This window comes from Zootoca vivipara, chromosome 10, assembly GCF_963506605.1.
Source record: "Zootoca vivipara chromosome 10, rZooViv1.1, whole genome shotgun sequence".
NCBI lineage: Eukaryota > Metazoa > Chordata > Lepidosauria > Squamata > Lacertidae > Zootoca > Zootoca vivipara.
This window is the reverse complement of record NC_083285.1, coordinates 21494874-21516284: the sequence shown is the minus strand read 5'-3', so window position 1 is coordinate 21516284 and position 21411 is coordinate 21494874. Positions and strand designations below refer to the sequence as shown.

Genomic DNA, 21411 nt, shown 5'->3' with positions numbered 1-21411 from the left:
TGGGGGGCCGGCACACACTGTGTGCACGCAACATCACACAAGCATCACCGGTTGCATGTGTGTGATGTCACACTTGTTACGTGCCACGATGTTGCATTGTTTGGAGAAGGCCGAGTGCTCTGGAGGAGCCAGTTGGATGCAAGAGACACAGGTGCATTGAGAGGGACAGGCCCTTTCCAACAAGGAAGGGACCAGAGACATGTGGGCCCCCTACACTTGGCACACCTGAAAAGCATAGTCTCTAGAATAGTCGAATGTGACCTATTGTTAAAATTAGGACTGAGCTGACTTGGAAAGATGCATAAGACTGAGTATCCTTTATTAGTAATATATCAAACCCTTTTGCAAAATGGTCCTTAGTCCTCCTGACACAGTCCTGGGACAGAAACTAGATCCACATGTGCATATAAGGCACATCAGAATGCAGATGACATTTCTAGACTTTCCGGTGACCGCTCCCATAAAGCATTCTTTAAAATTAAATAAAAACTAGATTACTCTTTTTAAAAAGAAAAGAAAGGTATAGAACAGAGTAGCAATGGACTAGACATCAGGATGAAGGATGTAAAATAAAGGCTTTGGGTATTATATACGAGGAAAGATTTAGCAGTTGCAGCCCATATCTGACAGCGGCACTCCCAGAAAGAGAATGGCAGAAAGGTGGCTTTTTTCTAAAGAAAAATTATAAGGCACAGTGGTAATTCTAATCCATATCAGTGAGCACAGTAATATTTCAGGTTCCTTCATCCGTGACATATGATTATTAGAATGTTCCTATTGAAATGCATTCAGAGAAAGAAGTGTTAGTCAATTTTAATCACCAAAGCATACTTTAGATTATCCATTCCTTTAGTTTCAGGTGAACTACAACTCCCATCATCCCTGAACAGTGAACATTCAGGATTGTGGGAGTTGTAGTCCATCTGGAGGGTACCACCTTGGCAACCCATTATCTAAATCATAATGATGGTGTAAATAGAAGAAGCTAAGGACTTTTATTATTGAATAATGCATCAGAATTGAAAGAGTGTGGTGGTGGGACTACCCCATTAACATATTAAATCACTTATTGCAGGTGTTGGGAACCTTGGTCCTCCAGATGGTGCTGAACTAAAACTCCCATCACCCCCAACAAGTATGGCCAATGGTCAAGGATGATGGGCACTGTAGTTCAGCAACATCTGAAGGGCCAAAATTTCCCCACACCTGATTTATTGATATAGGGTCGTATTCAGCTGTTACTCAGACCCACTGGAATTAATGGATCAAAATTAATCATTAGGCTGGTCATTGATTTCAATGGGTCTACTATGGGTAAAAGTTAGTTGACTACAACACACACACAGTTTATTCTGTAGGGTCCTCTAATTTCCATCTCTGGTGTATCCAGCCAATTGCTTTGATTTAATCTCCTGAACTTTACAGTGCTGAAATAGACAGACTATAAAAGCCTTAAAATGGGTAGATTAATCAGTGTTAAAGCCAGGGCTTTTTTTTCAGCCAGACACAGTCCCCACACCTCTCAGGTGGGTGCCATTGCCATTCTAAGAGAACAAGGGATGCATTCATGGTAAGTTCCAGCACCTCTTTTTCTAGAAAAACAGCACTGGTAAAAGAAATCCTCTCTTCTGATATTTTTAATCTCACTTTTTAGTGAATTGCAAGCCCCCAGATTTGCATCAAAATGGTGCCCTAAGATATTCCTTCATTTAATGCCTTCGGATCCTGATCAAACTGGTGTCTTTAAGAGCTTTTAGTGTGGAGCCTTAGGATACACTTTCCTCTTTGTTTCTTCTTGGCTGCCAAAGAAGAAATGATTCACTTGGACCTAAAGCATACTGATGCCTGCAAGGTCTCCTACTTAGATTTTGTTTGTTTATTTATTCATACAGCCATTTTGGGGAGCATTTGTTCAGAAAGGGAAGCTTTTAGACAGGGGTCCCCAGACTACGGCCCGCGGGCCGGATGCGGCCCAATTGGCCTTCCAATCCGGCCCGCGAAAGGTCTGGGGATCAGCATGGCCATCCCGCACTTAAAAAAAAATTTTTCAAGCCGAGAGCCAAGCCGAGAGCAATTTTCCTCCTTCGTCGCCATTTCCCCCCTCTCCTTCATCGTGGTTGGCCAGCAGCAGCCAATCAAAAAGTCGGAGTGCTTCAGCCAATGGGTGGGCAGCAGCTGCACGTGCACAGGAGGAAAGGGGCTGTGCAAAGCTGGCCGATCGCCATTTTCAGCAGCCGCTTCTAGCCAGAGCAGAGCCAGCCGGAGAAACCCCTTTCTTTGCTGCCGTTCCACCCTCCGCCGCAAGCAGCCCCTGCTGAAAGGTACGTGGTTTGTGTGTGTGTGTGTGTGTGTGTGTGTGTGTGTGTATGTTTCTGTGTTTCTGCTTAGCCGCGCTGCCGCTCCCGCCGCCGGAGCTGGGCTGGCCCGACCTGCCGCTTGAAGAGGAGTTGGCCTGGGCCGCCTGGCCACCGCCCTAATGGCCCCCTCCGCAGCCGCCCTGGTGGCTCCCTCCTCCGCCGCCATTGCCGCGGCCACCTTAATGGCCCCCTCCGCAGCCGCCCTGGTGGCTCCCTCCTCTGCCGCCATTGCCGCGGCTCCCTTAATGGCCCCCTCCGCCGCCTGGCCGCCGTCGCCATTGCCGCCGCCGCCCTGGTGGCCCCCTCCGCCGCCGCCATTGCCGCGGCCACCTTAATGGCCCCCTCCGCAGCCGCCCTGGTGGCTCCCTCCTCCGCCGCCATTGCCGCGGCCCCCTTAATGGCCCCCTCCGCCGCCTGGCCGCCGTCGCCATTGCCGCCGCCGCCCTGGTGGCCCCCTCCGCCGCGGCCACCTTAATGGCCCCCTCCGCAGCCGCCCTGGTGGCTCCCTCCTCCGCCGCCATTGCCGCGGCCCCCTTAATGGCCCCTGCCGCCGCCTGGCCGCCGCCGCCATTGCCGCCGCCGCCGCCATTGCCGCCGCCGCCCTGGTGGCCCCCTCCGCCGCCGCCATTGCCGCGGCCACCTTAATGGCCCCCTCCGCAGCCGCCCTGGTGGCTCCCTCCTCCGCCGCCATTGCCGCGGCCCCCTTAATGGCCCCCTCCGCCGCCTGGCCGCCGTCGCCATTGCCGCCGCCGCCATTGCCGCGGCCACCTTAATGGCCCCCTCCGCAGCCGCCCTGGTGGCTCCCTCCGCAGCCGCCATTGCCGCGGCCCCCTTAATGGCCCCCGCCGCCGCCTGGCCGCCGCCATTGCCGCCGCCGCCCTGGTGGCCCCCTCCGCCGCCGCCATTGCCGCGGCCACCTTAATGGCCCCCTCCGCAGCCGCCCTGGTGGCTCCCTCCTCCGCCGCCATTGCCGCGGTCCCCTTAATGGCCCCCTCCGTCGCCACCTGGCCAAATTCTACAATTAAAGGCGCTGGGTGAGTCTCAAGCTCGCCGGCAAGCAAAGCCTCGCTGGCTTGCCCACCTGGCCGTCCCAAACTGAGCGCAAGCTCTCCAAACCGAACCAGAGGGGCGAGTGATCTTTTCGAGGGTTCATCTCATTGGCGAGGAAAAGGCACTTTGCACATGCCTCGCTCAGAGCCGGTACCACGTTACTTAAGTTTGTTAGAGCTTTGTTGCTTTGCCACATATATACCCTCAAAGGGAGTTAGTGAAAAGATGCTTCTTTGCAACTCTTGACTTGCCACTTTATGAACAAGGTTCTCAATTTCCTGCAAGTTGCACAGAAGCTTCTTTATGCTGAATCAGACTATTTATCTAGCCCAGTTTTGTCAGCCCAGCTCTTCAGGGTTTCAGGGGGAGGCCTCTCCCAGTTCTGCATGGAAATGCAATGTATGTTCTCTAACCACCACCGACCCACGAACCTTCCCCTGATGTCCTCCTCACCAGCCCTCTTTGAGCACACCATTTCCCTTTCCTTTCAAGTGTGGCAGGGGGAGGGTGTTGCATTAGACTTGGCTTACATATACTCAAGCCACATCTGTGGTTTTTCCGTGGGGAGCTCCTCCACATGCCTGAGTTGTGGCCAGCACCAACATGAATGGATACATGCATGAAGCAAGCCTTAGCATTGTTACCACCCATCAAGCACAGACACAGCAGACAACTGTTATTAATTACCCCATGCCACCTCATCTCTAACCAGTTTTCTCCCATTGCTTGTTTCCAGGCTTCCTTTGGGAGTTCCAGCCCAGGTTTGGAACAGGAGTTCCTTCTTCTGAGATTCCGGCAGTGCGAAGCTTTTGGGTACGGGTAGGCGCATCTGTCAAAAGATGCTTTGTGTATTTTCTCGCTTTCTTCATGTTAAAAGTCACTTGTTTGGTTCTAGAAGGGCCAAGCCCTGTAGAGCTGTTCTCTCTTGTACAAACCACTTTCTGCTTTGCCAAATGTATATTTTTTCATAAGTATGTCCCCCTGAATTGAGAAGAAATTTCTTATTGAGAAATGAACTTAAAGTTGCAGCCTTGAAATCTGAGATCTTCAGAATTGACTAATGTTCCCCTTTCTTTCCTGCTTAGCTGTTTTCTCTCTTTCCCACAGGCCTCACCCCCAGCTTCTTCGTCCCATCAGTCCTTCCACCTTTTAAAAAGAGGAGACTCTCTCTCTCTCTGCTGCCCACCCAGAGAGAAACGCCAAGGCACCAGGTAAGCAAGCACAGTGGAATGGCCCTTGGCCATATCCAGTGCACATTTTTATGCACATTTTCATGCACAGGGATTAACTCAGTACAGAGTGGAAATAATGTGTTAGTTTAGCAATGCATAGTTAGTTTTCAGAGACGGGCCTAGAATACACATATATTTTATTTTATTCGCTGCTTTGCTTTCTCTTAAGACAGCCCTGAATGGTTATAAAATAGTTAGGGTGATGGCAAATAATCAGTTGTTGCCATTATCATTTTTCTTGCTCTTCTAAGTTTATTGGTATTTTACTGACACCAATTTTCCATCCATAGGAAATCATGTCACGTAAAAGAAAAGTGGACTCCGAGTGCAGAGTTTTCAACGAACAGTGGACATACGACTACTTTTTCACCCAATACAAAGAAAGAGGCGTTTGTCTTATTTGCCACGACACGGTGTCTGTCTTCAAGCAATTCAATATCCAACGACACTACAATACTCACCACAAGGATAGATATTCTTCTTTGACAGGACAATTAAGAAAAGATGAAATAGCGAGACTGAAAACTGCCTTGACAGCTCAACAAAATGTGTTTGTGAAGCGGAAGCAGGAGAACATTTCGTCTTTGCGAGCAAGTTTTCAGATTTCCAGGCTTATAGCCCGCAATGGAAAACCCTTTGTAGAGGGAGAATTTGTTAAAGAATGTATTCTTACAGCCTCCAAAGAGATGTGTCCGGAGAAGACTGAATTGTTTTCCACATTGAGTCTTTCTGGAAGCACAGTGACTCGTAGGATTGAAGAAATGGGGGGAAATTTGCATGAACTTTTGCAAAATTCCTCAGAAAAGCTTCGTTACTTCTCGCTGGCACTGGACGAAAGCACAGATATCCGTGATTCTGCGCAACTCCTAATTTTCATCCGTGGAACAAATGAAAAGTTTGAATTCACAGAAGAGCTTGCTGCACTGCAAAGCATCAAGGGAACAACGACTGGAGAGGATATCTTTGCAAAAGTTCAGCAAACTATCCATGATTTGAAGTTGGACTGGGCTAAACTTGCCAGTATCACAACAGATGGTGCTCCTAGCATGGTGGGGCGTACAAGAGGAGTGGTTGCACGCATCAACCAAGAGATGGACAGACACAATCAGCCACATCCAATAGCAATACACTGCCTTATCCACCAACAAGTGCTGTGTTGCAAAAGATCGCTGAAGTTGGACGCAGTCATGAAAACTGTGGTGTCCTGTGTGAACTTCATTAGAGCTCATGCACTTAACCACAGGCAGTTTCAAGAATTTCTGTCAGAGTTAAATGTTGAGCATGAAGATCTACCATACCACACAGAGGTCCGTTGGCTGAGTCGAGGAAGAGTTTTAAAACGTTTCTACGAATTACTTCCTCAAGTTTATGATTTTATGCTGATGAAAGACAGAGAAGTGCCAGAGCTCCAAGATGACGAATGGAAATGGCTGCTTGCCTTTCTGACTGACATAACCGAGCTACTGAACAGTTTCAATATTCAATTGCAAGGAAAGGGGAAGCTCATTGGTGAAATGTTTGCACATGTGAAAGCGTTCCAAGGGAAATTAGACTTAATTGTTAGACATGTGAAGGAGAAAAACTTTTTTCATCTCCCCACAACTCAAAACCGGTCATTGGGAAATCCAACAGTTCCATTCCCAAAAGAAGCATGTGTGGATTTAGTGGAGAGTCTGCAAAAGGAGTTCCAAACAAGATTTAAGGAGCTTCACATCCATGAAAAGGACATACATCTTTTCCGAAACCCTTTTTGTGTGGACATTGACACTGCAGATCCCATTCACCAAATGGAATTGATTGAACTGCAAACTTGTGATGCTTTGAAAGACGCATTCAAGACAAGCAGCCTTGCAGATTTCTACGCATCTCTCCCCTCAGAGACATATCCAAACATCAGAAACCATGCACTCAGATTTGCAACGGTCTTTGGCAGCACATATGTCTGCGAGCAAACTTTCTCTAGGATGAAACATCTGAAATCTCCCACGAGATCAAGACTGACAGATGAACACTTACATCACTTGCTAAGACTAGCAGTGACCAATATGGAACCAGATATAGACCATCTCATCAGCCAAAAGCAGGCCCATTCTTCCCATTCTTCCCATTGAAGTTTTTGTTGATTACAATCATTCTTTAATTTAAATATTGTATGGTGTTGTTTTATTTAAAATATTATTTTGTGTTGATTAAAATCATTATTTTAAATTTAAATATTGTATTGTTTTTCTGTTTTTTGTGCACCAAATGCAATATGTTCAATGTGCATAGGATTTCGGCTCCCCCCCACCCCCAAAAAATATAGTCCGGCCCAGCGAAGGGTCTGAGGGCGGTGGACCGGCCCCCGGCTGAAAAAGTTTGGGGACCCCTGCTTTTAGACGACGGGCTGTTACTATCAACTGTCTGCTTTCCTGCGCCAGACTCGAGTTATTTTTGAGACATTCCTTTTCAGACAATGTTAACTGAAGTAGCTTTGAAAACTCCCCCAAGAACTGTGAATTTTTGTTTGCTGTTTCAGGAACAACTTCAAAAAAATAAAAATCATTCAGACATCAAGCAGTATTCATATACTGAACACTGAAAGAGAGTAATTTGCTCAAGGGCATCCAAGGAGTTGAGGGTTTGAGCCTTAATAATAATAATAACCCCTTCATGGATCAATGCCTTGTCGTGGCGAAGGGGCTTGAATAACTCAGAGAAGCTATGAGCTATGCCATGCAGGGCCACCCAAGATGGACAGGTCATAGTGGAGAGTTTTGACTAAACGTGATCCACCTGGAGAAGGAACTGGCAAGCCACTCCAGTATCCCTGCCAAGAAAACTCCATGGACAAAGACAACAGGCATATAAAAGTTATGACGCTGGAAGATGAGCCCCTCAGGTCGGAAGGCGTCCAACATGCTACTGAGGAAGAGCGGAGGACAAGTACAAGTAGATTCAGAGCTGATGAAGCAGCTGGGCCAAAGCCGAAAGGACGCTCAGTTGCGGATATGCCTGGAAGCGAAAGGAAAGTCCGATGCTGTAAAGAAAAATATTGCATAGGAACCTGGAATGTAAGAACCATGAATGGAGGTAAGCTGGATGTGGTCAAAAATGAGATGACAAGAATAAATATCGACATCCTAGGCATCAGTGAACTAAAATGGAAGGGAATGGGCGAATTCAGTTCGGGTGACTATCATATCTACTACTGTGGGCAAGAATCCTGTAGTAGAAATGGAGTGGCCCTCATAGTCAACAAAAGAGTGGCAAAAGCTGTAATGGGATGCAATCTCAAAAATGACAGAATGATCTCGATACGAATCCAAGGCAGACCTTTTAACATCACAGTAATCCAAGTTTATGCACCAACTACCGGAGCTGAAGAAAGTGAAATTGACCAATTCTATGAAGACCTACAACACCTTCTAGAAATGACACCAAAGAAGGATGTTCTTCTCATTACAGGGGACTGGAATGCTAAAGTAGGGAATCAAGAGATAAAAGGAACAACTGGCAAGTTTGGCCTTGGAGTTCAAAATGAAGCAGGGCAAAGGCTAATAGAGTTCTGTCAAGAGAACAAGCTGGTCATCACAAACACTCTCTTCCAACAACACAAGAGACGACTCTACACATGGATATCACCAAATGGGCAGCATCAAAATCAGATTGATTATATTCTCTGCAGCCAAAGATGGAGAAGCTCTATACAATCAGCAAAAACAAGACCTGGAGCTGACTGTAACTCAGATCATCAGCTTCTTATAGCAAAATTCCAGCTTAAACTGAAGAAAGTAGGAAAAACCACTGGGCCAGTAAGATACAATCTGAATCAAATCCCTTATGAATACACAGTGGAAGTGAGGAACAGGTTTAAGGATTTAGATTTGGTGGACAGAGTGCCTGAAGAACTATGGATGGAGGCTCGTAACATTATACAGGAGGCAGCAACGAAAACCATCCCAAGGAAAAGGAAATGCAAGAAAGCAAAATGGCTGTCCAACGAGGCCTTACAAATAGCGGAGGAGAGGAGGCAAGCAAAATGCAAGGGGGATAGGGAAAGATACAGGAAACTGAATGCAGATTTCCAAAAAACAGCAAGGAGAGACAAGAGGGTCTTCTTAAATGAGCAATGCAAAGAAATAGAGGAAAACAATAGAATGGGGAAAACCAGAGATCTGTTCAAGAAAATTGGAGATATGAAAGGAACATTTCGTACAAAGATTACCATAATCAAGGACAAAAGTGGTAAGGACCTAACAGAAGCAGAAGACCTCAAGAAGAGGTGGCAAGAATACACAGAGGAATTATACCAGAAAGACATGGAGGTTTCGTACACCCCAGGTAGTGTGGTTGCTGACCTTGAGCCAGACATCTTGGAGAGTGAAGTCAAATGGGCCTTAGAAAGCACTGCTAATAACAAGGCCAGTGGAAGTGATGATATTCCAGCTGAACTATTTAAAATTTTAAAAGATGATGCTGTTAAGGTGCTACACCCAATATGCCAGCAAGTTTGGAAAACTCAGCAATGGCCAGAGGATTGGAGAAGATCAGTCTACATCCCAATTCCAAAGAAGGGCAGTGCCAAAGAATGCTCCAACTACCGCACAATTGCGCTCATTTCACACGCTAGCAAGGTTATGCTTAAAATTCTACAAGGCAGGCTTAGGCAGTATGTGGACCGAGAACTCCCAGAAGTGCAAGCTGGATTTCGAAAGGGCAGAGGAACCAGAGACCAAATAGCAAACATGCGCTGGATTATGGAGAAAGCTAGAGAGTTCCAGAAAAACGTCTACTTCTGCTTCATTGACTATGCAAAAGCCTTTGACTGTGTCGACCACAGCAAACTATGGCAAGTTCTTAAAGAAATGGGAGTGCCTGATCACCTCATCTGTCTCCTGAGAAATCTCTATGTGGGACAAGAAGCTACAGTTAGAACTGGATATGGAACAACTGAGTGGTTCAAAATTGGGAAAGGAGTACAACAAGGTTGTATATTGTCTCCCTGCTTATTTAACTTATATGCAGAATTCATCATGTGAAAGGCTGGACTAGATGAATCCCAAGCCGGAATTAAGATTGCCGGAAGAAATATCAACAACCTCAGATATGCAGATGACACAACCTTGATGGCAGAAAGCAAGGAGGAATTAAAGAACCTTTTAATGAGGGTGAAAGAGGAGAGCGCAAAATATGGTCTGAAGCTCAACATCAAAAAAACCAAGATCATGGCCACTGGTCCCATCACCACCTGGCAAATAGAAGGGGAAGAAATGGAGGCAGTGAGAGATTTTACCTTCTTGGGCTCCTTGATCACTGCAGATGGTGACAGCAGTCACGAAATTAAAAGACGCCTGCTTCTTGGGAGAAAAGCAATGACAAACCTAGACAGCATCTTAAAAAGCAGAGACATCACCTTGCCGATAAAGGTCCGTATAGTTAAAGCTATGGTTTTCCCAGTAGTGATGTATGGAAGTGAGAGCTGGACCATAAAGAAGGCTGATCGCCGAAGAATTGATGCTTTTTAATTATGGTGCTGGAGGAGACTCTTGAGAGTCCCATGGACTGCAAGAAGATCAAACCTATCCATTCTGAAGGAAATCAGCCCTGAGTGCTCCCTGGAAGGACAGATCGTGAAGCTGAGGCTCCAATACTTTGGCCACCTCATGAGAAGAGAAGAATCCTTGGAAAAGACCCTGATGTTGGGAAAGATTGAGGGCACTAGGAGAAGGGGACGTCAGAGGACAAGATGGTTGGACAGTGTTCTCGAAGCTACGAACATGAGTTTGACCAAACTGCGGGAGGCAGTGCAAGACAGGAGTGCCTGGCGTGCTATGGTCCATGGGGTCACGAAGAGTCGGACACGACTAAACGACTAAACAACAACAACAACAACAACAATAATAATAATAATAATAAATTTTTATTTATACCCCGCCCTCCCCAGTCAAAAACCGGGCTCAGGGCGGCTGACACCAACAAAATCACAATAAAACATAAAAACAATTAATTAAAATACAGATTAAAATACAGTATTAAAATTTAAAATGCAGCCTCATTTCAAGTAGTCCATAAGTCCAAGCCATGAGGGAGGAAACATAGGGGTCATGCTGAGTCTAACCCAAAGGCCAGGCGGAACAGCTCTGTCTTGCAGGCCCTGCGGAAAGATGACAAATCCCGCAGGGCCCTGGTCTCCTGGGAAAGAGCGTTCCACCAGGTTGGGGCCAGTACTGAAAAGGCCCTGGCTCTAGTAGAGGCCAATCTAGCAAGTACATAGGCACATGTGCTCTTACCTTTTGGTTATTTTTAGAGTTTTCCATACCTGAGCATGGAAGTCTGGGCAAGGCATTCTAAGATGACGACAAGGAAATACATACCCAATTGGCACTGTCAGAGATGGAGCATGCAAATCGAACATTTTCCCATGCTACCTCTGACCTCTCTGGGTGCCCAATGTTGAAAAGACAATGGCAGCACAGCCATTGTGGCCCCAATATATACTCAACCCATGCCACCTTTTGGAGTTGGCCTGGGTGCTCGCATTCTGCATCTCATGAAGAGGAGGAGGAGGAGGAGGTGGTGGTGGTGGTGGTGTTTGGATTTGATATCCCACTTTATCACTACCTGAAGGAGTCTCAAAGCAGCTAACAATCTCCTTTCCCTTCCTCCCCCACAACAAACAAAGTGTGTGGTGAGTGAGGCTAAGAGACTTCAGAGAAGTGTGACTAGCGCAAGCTCACCCAGCAGCTGCATGTGGAGGAGCGGAGACACGAACCCGGTTCACCAGATTACGAGTCAACTGCTCTTAACCACTACACTACACTGGCTCTTTAGGGATTGACAAATCTGTCACTTTTGGTTTCTCTCAGTTTATGCATTTTTCTAACCACATTTCCTTACAGATTGTTTTCAAAGAGAAGTATACATAGACATTTGTTGGAATTTCAGTGTGCTATTTCTCCTACTATACATATATTTCCATGCGAATTTGCCCAATATGCACATTTTGCAAGGCATTTCCTTATTTAGAAATGGATTTTTCATGGGCCGTTGTAACTAATCCTCGTACAAATTTTGTATGCACACTTTCTCCTAATATAGGTATTTTTGTTCACACTCTTGGGGTTGGAGAACTTCATCGCAAAATTTGGAGAAGGCAATTTTTTTGAAGGCATAGGAGGAAATGTTTTGCGATAAGCAGCTATTCATGTCTCTGTGACATACCTAGTTTCAGTGCATTAAGCTAATTTAATACATGGCTTACAAAAAATTCAGTCTATAAAAATATATATTTTAAAACATCAACAAAACATCAGTTGATATTTGTCAGGGACTTGACTGACTGGACTCGGCTCCTCTCGGAAGTGGAGGGGGAGGGGGAAGACTCTCCCCTTTGTCTCCACCAGTTTCAAGAGGAGGAAACTGGGTTGAATTACAGCCTTGTAATTACTCCTTGGAGAGTCTGGGGGAGCCTCCTTCTCCAAGGGCTTGTCTCACTTCGCATTCCAAAACAGAGAATGCAGAGGCATGTGACTCCTGGGACTTGGGACTCAGCATGTTGTTGGGGATGGAAGAGGGGGGACTCAGAGTAGGCAACGTCTCCCTTGTGTGGAGATGTGGATTCTTTTGTCTGGCACCCAGAAGACTGAATAAAAACCATCAATACGAACTTGCTTGTTCTTCTTGCCTTTGATCCTACTGGGGGAGGAGAGGATTCTCCATGCCTGACAATATTGGTTGGTTTTTAAAAAATGCATATTGTGAAGGCCGCTCTAAACAGTGCAGTTTTCAGAAGACAACTGAAATAAGAAGAGGTGTTTCCTTTTGAACCTCTGTGGGTGGAGAGTGTCAGGACTGGTGCAAAATCCATTCATTCCCTGACTCCATACCTTAGAAACTCCAGGACATGGGCAGAGTTCAAAAGGAAACATACACACAGGGGCAGCAAAATTCTTTAGTAAAAGTTCAAAAGGGTACAGAAACTTACTGGCTCCCAAGTAAGGCTTGAACTTTGCTCAAAAAGCATAGACAAAAACATAGTTTAAAACGCACACAGAAAGCAAGAAGTTATGAAGAACTGCTCAGTGGAAGGGAATCTATCACCCTGCCTCCAAGCAGTGACCTTGAGTCACAGATTCATGGAACTATACAAGTTAAGTTGTTGAGAAAGTTCAGGAAGATTCCAGAATGTTCTAGCGATTTCTACACCCATAAAACTGACAATCCTTGACAGAGTTGCACAGGAAGTTCCACCCTAAAGACTCAGTCCCCAGAAGAGGCAATATTTAACAGAATTATACTACAGATATCTTTACAATAATATAATAGCAAGTCCTGTTGGCTAGCTAGATAGGCAAGCATCAGCAAGTTTTGGAGAAAGAGCAGGGTATTTGTGAAGTAAATAAGAGAATAAATTAAATCCTGAAATGTGAAGAAGAAAACTCTGAACATAAACATGAAAAAATAAAGGATATTTCAGTCTTGTGCTGAAGATGACAAATAGAAATTTCAAAAAGAAAGGAAAAAACAAATCTTCAAACAGTACTTCTGTTCCATCTTCTAAAGGCTCCAAAGTTTTGTTCTGGTTTGGAAACTGATGTGGTAAAATCCTCGCAATCTGATCTCTAACCATGCACAAAGATACTTTGAATCAAAAAAGTTGAAAAGGATCTTGAATATTTTGATTCTGACATGGAGTTTGCCTCACTCCTGAATTTTAAGCACAATCACAAAAAGCTAACATTCATTCCTAAGGGAGATAACTTGCCAATCTGCAGTACAAATCGACTGCTTGGTTATTCATATCCCAGGAAATTATAAAGTTGAACTAGAAACTGGCACTATTCAGATCTAACGGTTGATCCAAGAACAATACCTTTAAAGTGTGAGGTTAACTCTCTGAAGAACTCAAGAAAAGAGAATTTAACGTCTTTTATACTCAGAATTAAAAGTGGAACTAGGTGCTTTGTTCAAGGGTCTTTTTTTAAAAATCCAGAGATCTTAAAATGTGCAAAAGAAACATCTTGTATATATAAAAGACACTAGAGTACCATTGGCACACGTCTACACGGGTGAAGTAGTTCTTAAGTCATGCTAATTCATTAGAAAACTAATTAGAGTAACACAAAATCTCATGGAGGGAAATGGTGAACTATACCACACTGCTTCAGGAGTGTTTAATTCACGGAAGTCAATGGGAGGGGCAGCTGTATTTGAAGGGGTGACGCAGCAGAGTGATGCTGTGCTTGACAAGATGGGGCAAGCTGGTGGCAAGGTATGGGGCTGGTGGTGGCAGGAACCCCCCAGGAGCACATGCACCTGCGGAGCTGCCCCCACCAACCTCAGCCTGCCTCCTCCCTGCTCCCTGGTGAGAACAGGGCAGTCCTCCCCGCTCACGCACTCCTACTGCAACTGAGTCAATCTTTGTGATGGGAGGGGCTTCAATATTTAATTAAAATCTATGTCAAGTTATATGCCCTCTATTAGTGCTTTCTTCCCTTAAAAAATGTTGAGGGCAAGGGTCGGCAAGGTTTACCTCGCCTGGGCCGGTTCACTCCAGCAGAGATCCTTCCATGGGCCGGATTGCTCACTGCATGAGCGCCTGTGATTTCTGGTGTCTGCGTCTGCGCATATGCGATTTACGGCATCTGCGTCTGTGCAGACGCAATCTTCAGCGTCTGTGCATGCACAGGTGCGATTTCCGGCGCCACGGAAGTGAGTCCCTGTGCCGTGCTGTGCCAGTTTAGCGCAGCATGCGAGGACTCGCCGAGCAGGCGGCTCAGTTCGGGGGTGGCTAGGGGTCGGTTAAACGACCCCCGTGGGCCACTTGTGGCCCATGGGCCTTAGGTTGCCGACCCCTGATTTAGGGGAACTCTCATTTTGACTCAAGAAAATCACCATTTTATAGTTAAAATCAGGAAAATAAATAAATACAGTAAATGGACAAAAGTACAAAGATTCACAAAATGTTTAGGGGTATGCATATCTCTGCATACCCCCGGGGAAAAAGCACTGCCTTCTATGCACCTGGAGAGCTCCACATTGCCAGTCACATAATATTCTTTTTTAAAAACACACCCACCCCACAAGAATGACAAGCAGAATTTTATTCAAGAAAATAAAAGGATACTTTTGTGTTCTTCCCACACCAACTAAATGCAATACATTATGTAATCATTATATATTTATACAGAAAGCTTCGTTGATAAGTATCGCTGCTCTCAACTATTTCCCATTTTTAGCCATTGCTCTGACCACTACTTTAAATGAAAAATTTGGGCACAGATCAATATCCTAAAGTTCTATACTGTATATAAAACCCAACTTTCTCATTTCATATAGCTAAAGTCTTTAATTAAAAACAATTCAGAAGCGTAGCAGATGAAACCTTATGCAGATTTACTCATAATTTGGGCTGCATACCTTTGAAGCACACTCGAGATACATTTTTTCTGCTCAAAAAATCATGGCTACTGTCGTTTGTTAAGGGTATCGGGATAACTGTAACTCTTAAAATGTTAATTAATTTTTTCACCTTAAACAACAAATAATAAATTCCAACATTTATCAACCCATCCCTTTCCCCACCACTCTGCAGAGCTTTAACTCAGTGAGGGTTTACACTACAGTGCCCATAATTCTTTGAGGGGGAAATGTGCTTCAAATGTGTTTTAAATGTATAGTTATGTATACAGTCCTAATTAGACACAGCTCAAATTCTAGTGTGTAGTGTCACACTGAGTTCTACAAGAGCTATGCCCAGATAAGTGTGTTGGTGTTCACCATTCTAGCCATATGTTGCGATTCTAGGCATATTTAAAGCAAAGTCCTACTGAGCACAATCAGTCTTATGTCCATAGAGCTTAGCGTTTCAACCTAAGGGCACCTAACTCTGACATGGATTGGGGCCATTTCTTATACCCACTTTTCCTGCAAACTGTAACATGGAGTCATTCATCCTGCTTTATTCACGCTCGATTCTTCAATCTCCTCTCACAGTAAATATATATTTTCTATTGGAATCTGCATGAGAGGTCTCTATTTGGAATTAATGCTAAAAGGCTTTGCAATCAGTCTAGCTCAAAAAGCTGAAATATGTGCCCAGTGTGCCTTGACAGTTCATTTTCTACTAAATCAGTGTACCAAACACTCCTGCCAGATAGCTCTGCACGCCACCTTTATTCTGTATGACCAAGCATCCAAAATTGCAATTAATTCCTGCTACCTGAAAACACACATGAAATTTCTCATCTGTACGTGAAAAGGGCACGGCTGTTGCAAGTAACAAAAACTTGTGGCAAATTTGAACCACATCTGCCTGTGCCAAAGATACGCTACCTGACTTTTGTGATATTAATTTTGAAATGCCTATTGCCTGCATGAAAGTATAGCTATCTTTTGTGATGCTTGCAGAACTGAAATTCAGAGCCAGTATTATCAGCCACATGGCAAGGGCCACGCATCTGTTGGGGTGGGGGTGGCATTTCCTAGCACCTGAAAACGAATATTGCATTTCTCTTCAATTTATTTAAAGGGCATGGCTGTTTGCTAATAACAAAGCTTGCAAAAAAAAGTAAGTGTGTCTGCTTGGGGTAGAGATACAATGTATGAAACTTGATATGTTTATTTTGGAATTCTTCACATGACTGGAGTGCAATATATTTTGTAATGCTAACAGGTTGTCAGAATTCAGGCCCTGCCAGATCTTGAATGTGAGGTCTCAGAAAGAGAAAGAGGATCAGGACCCTCTTGCAAACTTCCACATTACTAGTGACCTTCAAGAGCCAATGGACCAGAATATCTCTGCCCTACATCAGCTGCCTGGGTTCCTTGTCAGCCCTCAGACCTCCCCACTCCACCCCACAAACCCACTATATCTCCCCCAGGACCACAAGGACATAGGAGATGGCAAGCCAGCAAGGCATTTCAGAGCTGTGGCTAAAATGCCCAGCTTTTAAGATTATTTGGAAGCCAGGAAGGGATGGGGCCTCAAACACCTATATGAACTTTTAATCTGTGCTGCTTCACTGCTGAAGTAATAGGAGAGCTTTCCAAGCTGGGGAAAGTGGACACTGGACTGGGGTCAGGGGTCTAGGGTCAGCATCATGGGGCACATAGAATCATAGAACTGTAGAGCTAGAAGGGACCACGAGGGTCATCTTGTCCAACCCCCTGCAATGAAGGAATCTCTTGCCCAACATGGGGCTTGAACCCACGACCCAGAGATTAGGAGTCACATGCTCTACCAACTGAGTTCTATCTATGATGAGGCCCACCCGTATGCAGGTGGCCTTCCAATCTTGCTCCTCCTCCTCCTTGTTGTTGTTGGATGGCTTTAGAAGAGGATTAGACACAGCAACAGAGGGCAAGGCTATCAATGGCTGCTAATCATTATGGCTGTATGATGCATATCACCTCTTATAGTCATGGAGGCTCCTGTACTCCAGTCTCGACCCCTATTGTTCAGCCGGGACACTGAGACAGTGGCAGAGCTGGGCGGTCACGCACCCAGAGCAGTGTACACAAGGGCAGGGCAATCCTCCCAGGGGACAGGCCCATCCGCCCTCTGTGAGGATCGTCGTGTCAGCGATCTGCCCTGGGAGGTTACACACACACACCCCGAGTGGATCATCGCATCGGCGATCTGCCCGGGGAGGTGACAAAATAGCCCCCTGAGCTGATCATCGTGTCAACAATCCGCCCAGGGAGGTGACAATATTGCCCCCCCCCAAGTGAATCACTGCATCAGCGATCCACGGGGAGGTGACAACCCCCGAGCAGATTGTCCCCCCCCCCAGCGGATCCATGGGGAGGTGACAAAATCGGCCCCCCTGACTTGCTCCCACCCCATTGTGTTGGTGATCCATGGGGAGGTGACAAAATCACTCCCAGAGCAGATTGGTGCATCGGCGATCCGCCCGGGGGGTGATTTTGTAACCCCACCTTAGGCATGACACCCAGTGTGGGGAGCCCCTCTGCCCCGCTATCCCTACACCAGTGCACTGAGACCTAGCTCCGAGGGCCTTCTAACAGTTCCGTCATTGCGAGAACTTGAAGTGAGGTTATAGGGAACCAGGCAGAGGGCCTTCTCAGCAGTGGCGCCCGCCCTGTGGAACGCCCTCCCATCAGATGTCAAAGAGAAAAACAACTATCTGACTTTTAGAAGACATCTGAAGGCAGCCCTGTATAGGGAAGTTTTTAACGCTTGATGTTTTACTGTGAGCTTAATGTTTTTCATTTCTTGGAAGCCACCTAAAGTGGCTGGGGCAACCCAGTCAGATGGGTGACATAAAATTATCATCTTCATCATCCCTATGGAGAACTCTGGAAAACTGTAGTTCACTCCCACACTAGGAGCCTATGCAAGCAGAAGCAGAAGCGTACTTCTGGAAGGTCACACATGGTGTCTATCATACTTGTCCCTATAGCCACCTCTTACATGTGGATTAGTTAGAATGCCAGAAGAGGGCCCAAGAGACTTACATTTCTGAGATTTTACATTTGATGAGCTCTTTCCCACCCATTCAACACTGCATTTTTAAATTATTGATGATATTATTATTATTATTATTATTATTATTATTATTATATTATTATTATTATTATTCCATTTTCTACAAAGTGTTTTTGAGTTTTGGGGGGAAACGCAATGACATTGATATTTCTATCAAAAAAAGCAGAACCCCAAAGTCTGCGAGCGAAATATGTTAAATCTTGAATATAAAGATGAAACAAGAGTTTCTCCAGCACCTATGTCCTAATAAAACTTTAATGGCATGAGGCTGCTTCTTTGAGTGCTGTTATTGCCGGCAGAAAGAATATTTCTCAAGATGATATGAATCAAAACACAGAGAAGCTACAAATACCTTAACACTAATCTGTCTTCCTGACAGCATTAAATACATCTGTCAATCATATTATTTTTTTCTTTCTTTTTTTAAGGACGGAATGCAGCTCTCCAGATAAAAAGATACAAAAGAAATAAGTAATTAATAGTATACTTGGAGCAATTACACAAGTTTCATTGTTTGTGTTCCTGATGTAAGCTCAAGTGAATAAATAATAATTTACTTGTACTATTATTAAAGGTAAAGGTACCCCTGACCATTAGGTCCAGTCACGGATGACTCTGGGGTTGCGGTGCTCATCTCGCTTTACTGGCCAAGGGAGCCGGCATACAGCTTCCGGGTCATGTGGCCAGCATGACTAAGCCGCTTCTGGTGAACACGGAAACACCGTTTACCTTCCCACTCGAGCGGTACTTATTTATCTACTTGCACTTTGACATGCTTTCGAACTGCTAGGTGGGAGGAGCTGGGACCGAGCAATGGGAGTTCACCCCATCGTGGGGATTTGAACCACCAACCTTCTGATCGGCAAGCCCAAGAGGCACTGTGGTTTAGACCACAGCGCCACCCATGTCTCATCATAATAATTAGATGGCATCATAATCTCAGTGGCAGTATCTTGAACATCTTTCCAGATCAAAAATCACAGGCTGTTTCTTGGAAAAAGCAACTTTATCTCTTTGTGTGTCTCTCCCTTGGTTATTATGCAGGATGCCTCATCATCACAGAGTGTGGTGCTATGAAAAGACAAAATCAAAAGACTCTTGAAGGACGCCAAACCATTATGACTTCTTGAATTGAGTAAATGTCCTAACAAGAGACGCACATTTCCTTGTAATGCTCATTCATTATAATTCAAATCGGTATATGTACGTGTTTTGTTCTTTAAAAAACAAAACAAAAAACAGCCAGCTGATCTACCAGTTTCATTAGTATTTAGCTAAAAAGAACCTCATAGCCAGGTCATAATCAAGTGAGTTTGTTCATCTTGACTGACAGGATCAAGTTGAGATTAGGCACATGCACATTCACCAGCAGGGGTGCCAACGTGAATAAAATATTGGGGAGAAGGAGCCAGGAAAGCCCCACCCTGCATAATCGATCACATGACCTGGTGAACACAACCATTTGAATGGCAATGCCATCCAAACTTTGGGGGGCTTGGGGCTCTCAAGTCTTTTATTGGGGGAGGGGGGGCAAAGCCCTCTTGGCCCCCAGGAGTTGCCTTCTATTTTCACAATCTCTCTGATCCTTCTCCACCGCAATGATATTTTCCAAGTGTTTGGTAAATAGGAACACTGAAAAAGCCCAATTAGTTTGCAGGGTGAGCTTGAAGAGAGGTGCATTGCATATCACAGTCTCCACTCCTATGCTCACAAGCAAAAGATAATATTTTCCTGGTGATACAGCAATACATTCTTGGCATGCCAGTTCTTGAAATCAAAAATTCTGGCACCTGCACAGCCCCTGTGCAGCATTGAGACAAGAGCAGAGTTGGGTCCTTCCAGAGACAGAGCCCAGCATAAACCTCTCCTTTTTTTTATCTAAGGTGTACAATTCTGGGGTTCGGGAAAGGCCAACTCTTGCTTTTTGGGCAGCTGGCCAGAAAGCAAGCCCACTAAACCAAGGTTTGGCTTAGTATGTTGTGTGAATGGCAACTTCATAAAATCAACCGAATCCCCAAAGTATTCAGGCATTGGCAAATAAGAAAAGGTTTTAACTGACAGTGAAATGTTAAGAATTGCAGCTAGGAAGGTTGTTGCCCTGTCTGTTTGGCTCAAAGAAGAAGGGTCTATCTGTCTTAGTCTCTGCCTGAATGTGGAAACACAGGGAGTAGGACACCAGTAGAAGTTCTTACTGTGTGGACAAGGTCCTATTGGAGTAGGTCCTTTAGATTCTCACTTCCAATGAGGCTTGGAAGCATGGGTGAAATAAGTGCAAATAACTCCTGCTTTCTTTCTTTCTGCTTCCCTGGAATGCTCCTACCAGTCTAATTAGTCTATTGGTTTGTGGGGAAGAATACATACAAAACAATGTAAGATAAAGCAAATTGTTTTCACACTCTGATTTGCAAGGCATGCTGATATTGTGACTATAATATCATTAGGATTCATTACAAAATTACAATGACAATTAAAGTCAACTGTGAAATACCAGTTCAGGAATGACTCTACGTATTTTAAAGTAATATAATTACTCCTTGTCCTGCCGAGAAATGCAGTTTATGTAAATTTCATTTATGCATTGTCTGCTTCATTTCTTTTCTTCAATCTCATAATTGCTGCTGTGAAGAGCTAAATTCTGTTCATTTCCACGCCTATTTACCAAAGATACTTTGTTTTTTGTACCTCTTTCTGAAAAAGCACTGGCTCCATTTGGGGAAATTTTGTAACTCCATTAACTTGTTTGTTTGTTCATATCAAATGCAATGTTTTCCATTTTTCCCACTTCTCTGACTGCCACCACACCCATAACGTCCTACCCAGATAAAGGTAAAGGTAAAGGGACCCCTGACCATTAGGTCCAGTCGTGACCGACTCTGGGGTTGCGCACTCATCTCGCATTATTGGCCGAGGGAGCCGGCGTATAGCTTCCAGGTCATGTGGCCAGCATGACAAAGCCGCTTCTGGCAAACCAGAGCAGCACATGGAAACGCCGTTTACCTTCCCGCTGTAGCGGTTCCTATTCATCTACTTGCATTTTGACGTGCTTTCGAACTGCTAGGTTGGCAGGAGCTGGGACCGAGCAACGGGAGCTCACCCCGTCACAGGGATTCGAACCGCTGACCTTCTGATCAGCAAGCCCTAGGCTCAGTGGTTTAACCACAGCGCCACCGGGGTCCCAATAATAATCGTTAATGAACGCTTTGAGTTTTGTTATTTTGTAACTAGCATATCCACTGTGACATTAATCATTCTAATATTAAACCATCATACATTTTAGAAA

The 21411-nt window shown here is 45.0% G+C and overlaps 1 protein-coding gene across 2 annotated transcripts; it reads left to right on the top strand.

The window, feature by feature from the left end:
* The first annotated feature begins 3857 nt into the window (after positions 1 to 3857).
* On the top strand, positions 3858 to 6815 carry LOC132592750 (general transcription factor II-I repeat domain-containing protein 2-like). 2 transcript variants are annotated; one of them, XM_060279597.1, is made up of 3 exons: positions 3858 to 4220; positions 4515 to 4618; positions 4930 to 6815. In XM_060279597.1, the coding sequence occupies exon 3, from the start codon at positions 4936 to 4938 to the stop codon at positions 6748 to 6750; it is 1815 nt and encodes a 604-aa protein (XP_060135580.1). In that variant the 5' UTR covers positions 3858 to 4220; positions 4515 to 4618; positions 4930 to 4935; the 3' UTR covers positions 6751 to 6815. The 2 variants fall into 2 exon arrangements, with proteins under 2 accessions (XP_060135580.1, XP_060135581.1); XM_060279598.1 differs by lacking the exon at positions 3858 to 4220 and having other exon boundaries at positions 4283 to 4618.
* The last annotated feature ends 14596 nt before the right edge of the window (positions 6816 to 21411 follow it).